The 9,132-nt window shown below is 32.3% G+C and overlaps 1 protein-coding gene across 1 annotated transcript; it reads right to left on the bottom strand.

Moving 5' to 3' along the window:
- Positions 1-158: 158 nt before the first annotated feature.
- Positions 159-1,981, bottom strand: LOC110995638 (dynein intermediate chain 3, ciliary-like). The gene has a single exon (XM_022262900.2). The coding sequence runs from the start codon at positions 1,956-1,958 to the stop codon at positions 207-209; it is 1,752 nt and encodes a 583-aa protein (XP_022118592.2). The 5' UTR covers positions 1,959-1,981; the 3' UTR covers positions 159-206.
- Positions 1,982-9,132: the final 7,151 nt, after the last annotated feature.

The following is a 9,132-nucleotide window of genomic DNA, read 5'->3' as shown; positions in this document are numbered from 1 at the left end:
GGGTTCAAATGCAAGACCTTAGTCTATACTAATGTTCTTACAATCCGATGACACGTATCAGCTAGTTGTTAAACGGTTAAAGATATGAAAAAAGCTACATAATATTGGTATTATTTATTATTTTCAAAAAATTAACTTAAATAATAAAATTTCTCCTTAATAAACTTAACATCGCATTTCTTAACATCTATAAATAATTAAAACAATTATCGTCTTCTCATCGGGTCTCTAATATATATCGATCTACCTTCCATATTACGTAATTCAGCTGAAACAATTGCATGATACTCGTCCTCCAATGTCATAAACTCCGTGTCCTCTTTATCTTCCTCGTTTTCAACTTCCATCTCTAAGCATTCTTTCTTCTCCTCCTCTGTCTTTAATTTCAGTTTTATCTCTTTTAATCGAGTCTCTAATATTCGTTCTCTGTGCGTTTCACGATCAAGTGTTTGTATCATTAGTTGTTTATCATTCTCATCTGAGTTCACCAACACTTCTGATAGAGATAGAAGATACAAAGTTCCCTTTGAATCACCAGTAGCAATGTATTGCCCATCTTCATTTGGTGTGAGCTTTAAAAGACGATCTTGTGAGACAGGTACTGAGGCCATAGGTTCACGGTACTTGCGCAACAAATCCCAATAGCGGAATTTACCATCAGCGGAAACTGTCATGTAAGCAGAATATCGCTTGGGCGCCCAAATAACATCGTTTATGTAGTGATCATGGGATGAACCAGAAATAATAGGAGATGAATGAATGTCTTCACTCCATATATTAACTTTCCAACCTCCGCATGTAATGAAAACTTTTGAGGTACAAGGGCTTCTGTGAACGGACTTCACTGGGCCATCATGTGCTTTGAACACAGCGCTCATGACTTCTTGGTGATTCTTCCCCTTTCTGTTCACGCTTATTACAAAACCAGTATCAGTTCCACACAAAAACTTAGTAGGAAACGCTCGATCATATTGTAACGCACTCACTGGTTCCGAATTTGTGTAAGTTGACACTTCTCCTTGAGGGATACGTATGGCCATTAAAAGGCTATCGATCGGCTTTGAAATATTACGCACATCCCACCACATACATAAACCATCCGTAGATCCGCTAAAAAATTCAGTATTAAGACGAGACGGTATGAATAAAAGAGCACTCACAGGATCTCTGTGGGCTAAGTGATCTGGGCTCATTGCAATCGGTTCAATCTGAGATCGTATATCGAAAATGCATACTTTACCATTTTCAAGTCCAGAGTAGAACATGTTTGAAGATGAAGGTGAGGTGACCAGCTGCCAGCAAGGTGAAGGCGGATAAAAAATTGAACATGGTTCGCCTGGGTTTTCAATATCCCAAAGATGACAAACAAAATCATTGTTTGGGGACTTTATTTTAAGGAATGCTTTATTACAATACGAAACTGCTAGTTTTGGTTGATCTTCATGCGTCCAACAGATATCGCTGACAGGTCGAGTACCAACATCTTTATATGAGCTGTTCACTTTGATTAAAAACTTCTCAACGGGTTTTTCACTGGCGATTTCTTTAAAATAAATGTTGTACATTTCAATAGCATTGTTTTGCTGAATATAATGCTCGAACTCTGGATTGAGGTTTTTTACAGCATCGATGTATCCGTCATCTCGCTCGAAACGACGTCGGTATCGTGATGTTGCCTCTTCATCGGTATAAAAAATATCTTTCGGCCATCCACCTTCAGCATGGTTAATGCCTGTACTTTTGATTTTTGTTATTTTCGTATTTATATAATTTTCCGACGTTCTCACACAGGTTTGAGCCTCTCTGTGAACTGGATTGCGTAGACAGTACTGATTCTGTTCACTTTTGTCAGGATTAATAGAATCCAACATTTGTGGCTCGACTTCACAAAACATAACCTGTTTACCAAAATCTTTACGTTGTTTGAAATAGCTGTACGTTATATTATTTGGATCCATATTAACTAGGAATTCTGATTCGTTAGAAATTAATTTCATACAAATGGATGAAAACCAAAAAGTCAATAAAGAAGTTTAGTAAAAAACAAAAGCATCAAATTTGAAAAATAAACGTAAAGAAAAAAGTTTTTAATTTGGGAGTACAGATTGTATTTCCCCTGAGTAAATCTTTTTAGCCTCTGTCCCTGAGCAATGATAAAGGTTCACGTGAAAATATTTCATTACATTGTCTTGTGTCTCGTCTTAGATGATATTTTGAGTACGGTTAACGTTCTTCCAAATAGCGAAGCTAATAAAAGATAGATTCGAATATATTTGTATTTTTCTTTACATATTATATGAATATAATTATTTTACTTCGAAGACGTATCTTTAATTGTTTATTTACTAATTTCAATATTAATTCTTAAGCCTTGAATGCAATAAAGCAATAATTTAATTATATATTTGTTACTACTGACTGCATTCAGGTTAGTTGAAAAGTTCATAGGCTGACACATAGATGGCGCTTATAGTATTACAAAAGTATGATTTTGACTTAGACGTCACCTAAAAAAACAGTTGTATAAATTTAACAAAAGGAACTTCGTATGTTATTAATTTCTTGCTTTGCTTATTGGCGAAGGAAGTACTATTGAAGCCAAGGCTTGGACTCTGCACCAGGAAAATCAACCATAACAAAATCAATCAATATTGAGAGAAAAACAAGCAAAAATATCAATTTATCAATAAGTATATGTACTAATTGTTCTTCACAAAATATATAGTGTAAACTCTATATAGAACACTCAAGGGACCTTTTAATGGAAATAAATAAATTAGCAAAAGAAAAAGTTTATTTCAGAGTAATGTTAGTAAAACACAATTCTTATCGTGTTTTATGTAATCTGTATTAGCCTGTTATTTTCGCAAGAAGTCTGCAATTATTTTATACATATCTAGTGATATTGAGGTAACTTCATGATAAATCACGCTCAAGAAATCCCAATTTGTAAACAAAAGATCGGATTTCTTAGAAAGATTGGGACGTATGATGCTGGAATAATGTATTGAAGTCAAGCTAAACCAACCAATGGCTAGTGATTTCGACAATTGATGGGCTTTGTCGTTAAATCGACTCGAATCGAATGCTACATGGAGCATCCTTATAGCATACTATCACATAACTGTTTATCTCGATTGGTTTTCCAGTAGGGCCATGTAACATAAAAGATTTATGATTTAAGTTTTTTTATCTATTACTCACCTCAAAGATGGGATACAAAAGACAAATTTTAAATATCAATTTGTTGCTATATAAACTTAATACTTTAACATACCCTTGACTGAATAAACTTACAAGTTTGTTCCCAACAAAGGGTCGTAAAATAATAAATTCCACATCGCCCCTAACATTATTCCCATCACGTTCGAGCCCGGATCACGGCCATTGTTTTTTACAAGTATATTATCAGAGATTTTTATTGTACACCAACCACATCGTGGAACATATGGGCCTGATAAATTGCTGGCTTTGGGTAACATGTTTATGAAAAAGTTATACACGAGTACAAAATAGCCATCGTATTATTACATGTTTGTTTACTCGGATATACGATGGTTACATTACTTGCTGACAGCTCTTATATCTTACCTCTCTATGGTTTAATGATAATTGACGTATTGGGGTATGCTTAGTATTAATTTCGGAACGTGACGGTTTTTGATGGTGGGGATAATTTGCGACATGTATTATAGTTTTAAATTGAAAAAATGATTGAAGTGACTGAAGTTATTTGCCAAAAACTATGTTTTCGTTAAAAATGTATAAAAGAAAATTTATATTAACAATTGTAAAACAAAACTTTGTATTTAAAGAAAATTAATGACACAATGTAATAGTAACAATGGACCTTACAAATAAAGTTTTATATCCAGTTTATTCCACGGAGTTTAAGTGCTGCAAAGTAAAAACTAAACACGCTATCTAATAGATATCTGACTCCCAAAAAATATATATAAGATTTAATATTTATGTAAATATTAGGTTTTAAATAGCGTAGCTAGCCCTTTGTATCCTTTTGATGTGTTTCTTTATTTTTCTCGCGTCTAGTTCATTACCGTTTACTTGAAACTGGCATAAAGTTATAACTATTGACCTAAAATAAAAAAAACTCTATCATCAGACACAGAATATGAAAATAAAATATGAAAGTTTGGACCAAATCTAAAATTCTGTATCTCCATTGGTTTATTAAAATACATTTCCGTTAGAGTTCTCCATTGAATCTTTAGAGAATATAAATATCCGCTTATTACTTATTTCATTTACATTTTAATAAACCAATCTAATATCCTTTCGTATCGTAGCGAGAGCATAGAGAAAAGATGGATTCGCTTTCATACGATACGATCACGTCGGCGCACGCTTCGCGTGTTTAATCTTATTTTAATTCTGTTGAATTTACTTGAAGCACGATTTTGCTTTAGATTTAATCTGTATACACTTTATTCAAAATAATATCAAAAACAACGACATAGACTAGATACATAACTCCTTAATTATCGCATAAATATTTCTAAAATTAAATGAGGTTTTATCAATTTTTTACTTTTTATTACTTACTCACAGATAAAGAAAAATAATTAAATAAACAGGCACAGAAATCAATCATTAATCTCTTTATTTATAAAAATTAAATCAATGTAATTGCACTCTGTTTTAATCTTTCGCAGTAGTGTTGGCCTAGTGGCTGCAGCGTGCGACTCTCATCCCTCAGTTGTAGGTTCGATCCCGGCTGTGCACCAATGGACTTTCTGCATATCTCTGCATATAAACTTTTCTCGAACGGTGAAGGAAAACATCGTGTGGAAACCTGCTTGCATTAGAACCAAAAAATCGACAGAAATTTTCAGGCACAGAAAGATGATCACCTACTTGCCTACATTAATGATTATGAAACAGATACAGAAATCTGTATATCGCCACTGATTATTTTATAATCTTTCATCTCTATCTGTCATACTGTATGTATATTGTGATGGAAAGAGACAGTTTTCTTAAAATGATATAATAGAATATTTTGTTTAAAAAGATCGTACTTTAAGTTTGGACTTTTCCTTATGTAAACAAAGTGAAGTTTTAATAGATATTTATTACATCTTTGTTAAATATAAAGACTTAAAAGAGAACCTTTGATTATTACTAAATTCTCTTTAGTGAATACTAAAAAAATGTTACTCTTAAGTAGGAGAACCGAATTAAGTAAAAATAAAAGACATTTCAAAGCATCAAGATTTTAATGTATCAACAAAAATTATTTTTCCTCACGGCATAATCCAAATCAATTATTTCAAACATTTAACGAAGCTATAGGTATCTGTTCTATTATTATTATAAGTCAACCATTGAACCATCTACTTTTATACTACAGAAAATGTACATACAGAATTGTTTTTATTATATGTAACGACTCACTTTGGTCCCATAGCTTATTTAATATAAAACAATTTGCTTTATTTTTACAGAATATAAGACGTTTTGATTATGTAGTCTGTGAAAGGGTTACCGACTTCAAGGATGTGACCCTTAATATAATACAAATAAAATGTTATATATATATATTTATTTTTGAAGGAATAACATAAGAACTCCGTAAAAAACGGTATAGCGAAATACTTTTGCATTCAAACATCAAACTCGTAAACTGTGCCAAATGTATTGAAAAGTATTACCAATTAATTACTGGTATCGGATTCGCGATACTTTGGCGAGTAAAAAGTTGTAAGGGATTTGACTTTGTATCATATGACCGTATGTGTTTTAATATGATACACATTAAGGGCCTGTTTCACAATGTATGGATAAAGTACCAAATGGCTATGCAACACATAAATTATTCGGAAGATAAAAGTTCCGAATAAGAAACTTCACTTCATGATGAATCGCGCTACCTGACAGTCATGATACGCAAAAATTTATCTTCTTCTAGTTTATCCTACCAATAAGTAATAAATAGCTTATTTGGAAGTTATCCGGACATTGTGAAACAGGCCCTTAGTATGACAGTTTTGTACGTCATTGTAACGAGGATAACAGCCATCGATTGAAACATGAATACTCAAGTTCTTTATATTTAATCATTGCGAACATCATTATAATACAAAATTGGCGTCAAACAAAACTGCATACTGTAGAGAACATTTTTGAGTGCGGCAAGTTTTAAAATTGTCTTGTTGTATCTGTACTTGAATAGCTAGTGACCCCAAATTCTTGGTCTTCTTACTGATTGCGACGCCAGCGCTATCTTAAGAGAATTATGAAGTTTTGTATCGTCAGTACTATTTATGAAGACTTTCAAAGAGCACCAGCTTCGTAGTTTAAGAATTGGGTTTATAAAAACTATTGCTCGACTCTATCTGACTGCAGTTACAGCTAATACAATATTGCGTTTACTCTTCGGTCTATTTAATCTAACTATTCTATAAATAAATTTGTGTTTCTCATGTATACTTGTGAAGTTTTGCCGCTCTACCAATTTTTTTATTTTCTTCTTAACCTTGATCCATCTATCATTTTTCCAATCGTACCTTCTTCCCATGTCTAGTAACATATCTTCGAATTTAGGCCATTTATACGCATGTGTATTTTGATCTTTGGTCTTTAAAGGTCCAACAAGATTATATTTGTGTTTCGTTGTATTAAAAATAATGTTACTTTTTAGGTTATCATCAACGTCCCAGGATTTCTCCTTTTCCTTATAGTCTACGCTTGTGTATTCATTTTTAGAATATTCATCGTATTGATCATAGTATTCACTGTAATCTTCAATTGCAGGCTTATGATAATCTGTAAATAATAAAAATATATAAAAGATTATAAAATCTAATTTAACCAAAAATATAAGATTCCTATTTCCGCATTTGAATGCCATCCATAAATGAGTCTTTAAATGGAAGCTATTTCAATCAGTCTCTTCATCAAAAAAAAAACAAATATGTAACTTTTTAAATATTATTTATTAAAGCTTAATGATGAATATAACAACTACGTACGAGAACGAAACAATCAATTGAAAAATTATAAAATCTAATAGAAAATTCAAAAATTCAAAATCATTTATTCATGTAGGCAACATAATGTACACATATGAACGTCAAAAAAGAAATATATATTAAATGCTTCTAATTTTGCATTTACTGCCAGTTCTCAAATCAAGGGCGTAGAACGAAAGAAAAGCATCTTATAAAACACCCGTTGCTTACAAAAAACGCGTTAACGCTCATTTGCGTCTAAACAATAATAATTATCCAGTATTATGAAGTAACAACTGTCATTGCTATCATTTTTTATTCTATCTGATGTATGTCGTAAATTTTTGGATGGACGATAGACGTAGATGAGACAAAATTTTCGTTCACCGTACGAGTGACTGTTAGATGCGCATATAGACAGAACGACTTGGTTAGGAAAAAGCAAAATTGTATTTCTGCTTCTATTAAGAAAAGCAAGTCTAGAAGGCTATGCAATATTAGACAAATAATCTCAATTTTACTTACGCTTGATTTGCTGCTTTATGACTGAAACAACGATTTTAATACGCTTACCAAATATTCTTTTCTGGGGACTCAATTCCCGGCCGTAATTGTGTATTATTCTTCTCCATCGGTTCGTGCCTTTGCCTGTTGAAAGGAAATCATTAAAATGGTAAATATCAAAAGAGCCGAGTGAGGGCGTTTGCTTACCTAGACAAAACGTGAGGAAAATTAAGCAAGCGTGTATTAGGAAAGTCCTCGCCATTAGTCTAGCTCACGTAGAGATCTGAAAAAGGCAAAAAGGAATGAGAAAAATTACACCCACACGCGATTCAGCCGTGCTTTATGTGCTTAACGAGAATTTATATGATCTTAAGTTTTCCCCGTAACGGTGTTTTATTCAACAACTACATGATCTTAATGTTCTACTATGCTTATTTTTGTTAGATAATGCGATTAATTAAAACAATTATACACAAATCAAATCAAAAATCATTTATTCAAATAGGTAACACTATGAACGTCAGAAAAAAAAGAAATATACATTAAGTTATTCAAATTTTACATTTACTGCCAGTTCTCAAATCAAGGGCGTAGAACGGAAGAGAAGAACTGGCATACACGAATTCAAATACGACTAGTCACCACAAGTAGCACCCGTTCACGAGTATGACGCATGGCCACATATGTTGTTGTAGTTGTATACCTTTAAAACATAAATTAAATAATTGTTGTAAAAATTATATACTATTTTTCTAAAGGTTCAGATACCCGAGAAACGAAAGAAGTTTCTCTTGAATGTAGAACGTCAAATATTCTTATGTAAGATTTTAATACAAAATGCAGCAGAAATGACACGCTAGCATTTAAAACTAGAGACTACTTTGGAATAGAAGTGGTTCACATATGAGCACACTAACTAATATTTATATATTATTTAATACCGTGTAAAAAAATGTAACGCGTCCCGTCTAGATTCAAGATCATTTAAAAATAATTTACAGAGTTGTTATAATAACGTTAGTCGTAAAGATCATAGCGGCAATTAAATGCAGTGGCATATATCGATGTTGTCTCAGGTTGCATACGTCTATCTAATTTAATAATGTATGGTAATTGACTTAATTGATATGAATCTGACTAATAATGTAAAATCTAAACTAAGATAAATTTGCGCGCCACTGTGTGTGGCAGAATATGCGAACGACTGACAATTGTACCACCTTGACATTTTATACCATATTCGTACAATGAATAAATTATTATTATTATTATCTGTCTAATATGTAGTAATTTTTGTTTAAAAGATGCCGTTTGCTTCAAGATGTTTGCCTTCCTCAAGCAGAGAAAGAAAACTTCGTTGGGACAGAGTCTTGATTCAAACGGGAAGACATCAGACATCGAACACTTAATACACTAGAGCAACACTGCTTTACTACACGGATATATCTTATTTATTTATTTATTGGGAAACCAGACAGATACATCCTTATAATAAAAACAAAGTCAAAAATAAAACACAATACAAACACATTGGATGCATCCACAACAGGTTACACTTATACAACCATAAAAATAACACATGACAACAACACACATAATAATAGTAGAGAGTTAAGACATTAAGAGCTGCTTTATTTTATTCTTAAACAAAGCAGTA

The sequence above is a fragment of the Pieris rapae genome, chromosome 8, assembly GCF_905147795.1.
Source record: "Pieris rapae chromosome 8, ilPieRapa1.1, whole genome shotgun sequence".
In the NCBI taxonomy this organism is placed as follows: Eukaryota; Metazoa; Arthropoda; class Insecta; order Lepidoptera; family Pieridae; genus Pieris; species Pieris rapae.
Note: the sequence above shows the minus strand (reverse complement) of the source record. Positions and strands in the feature narration are given on the sequence as shown.

What these genes read in the sequence shown, in the direction of transcription:
- LOC110995638 (XM_022262900.2), bottom strand. Translation starts at nt 1,958, where the DNA reads ATGGATCCAAATAATATAACGTACAGCTATTTCAAACAACGTAAAGAT.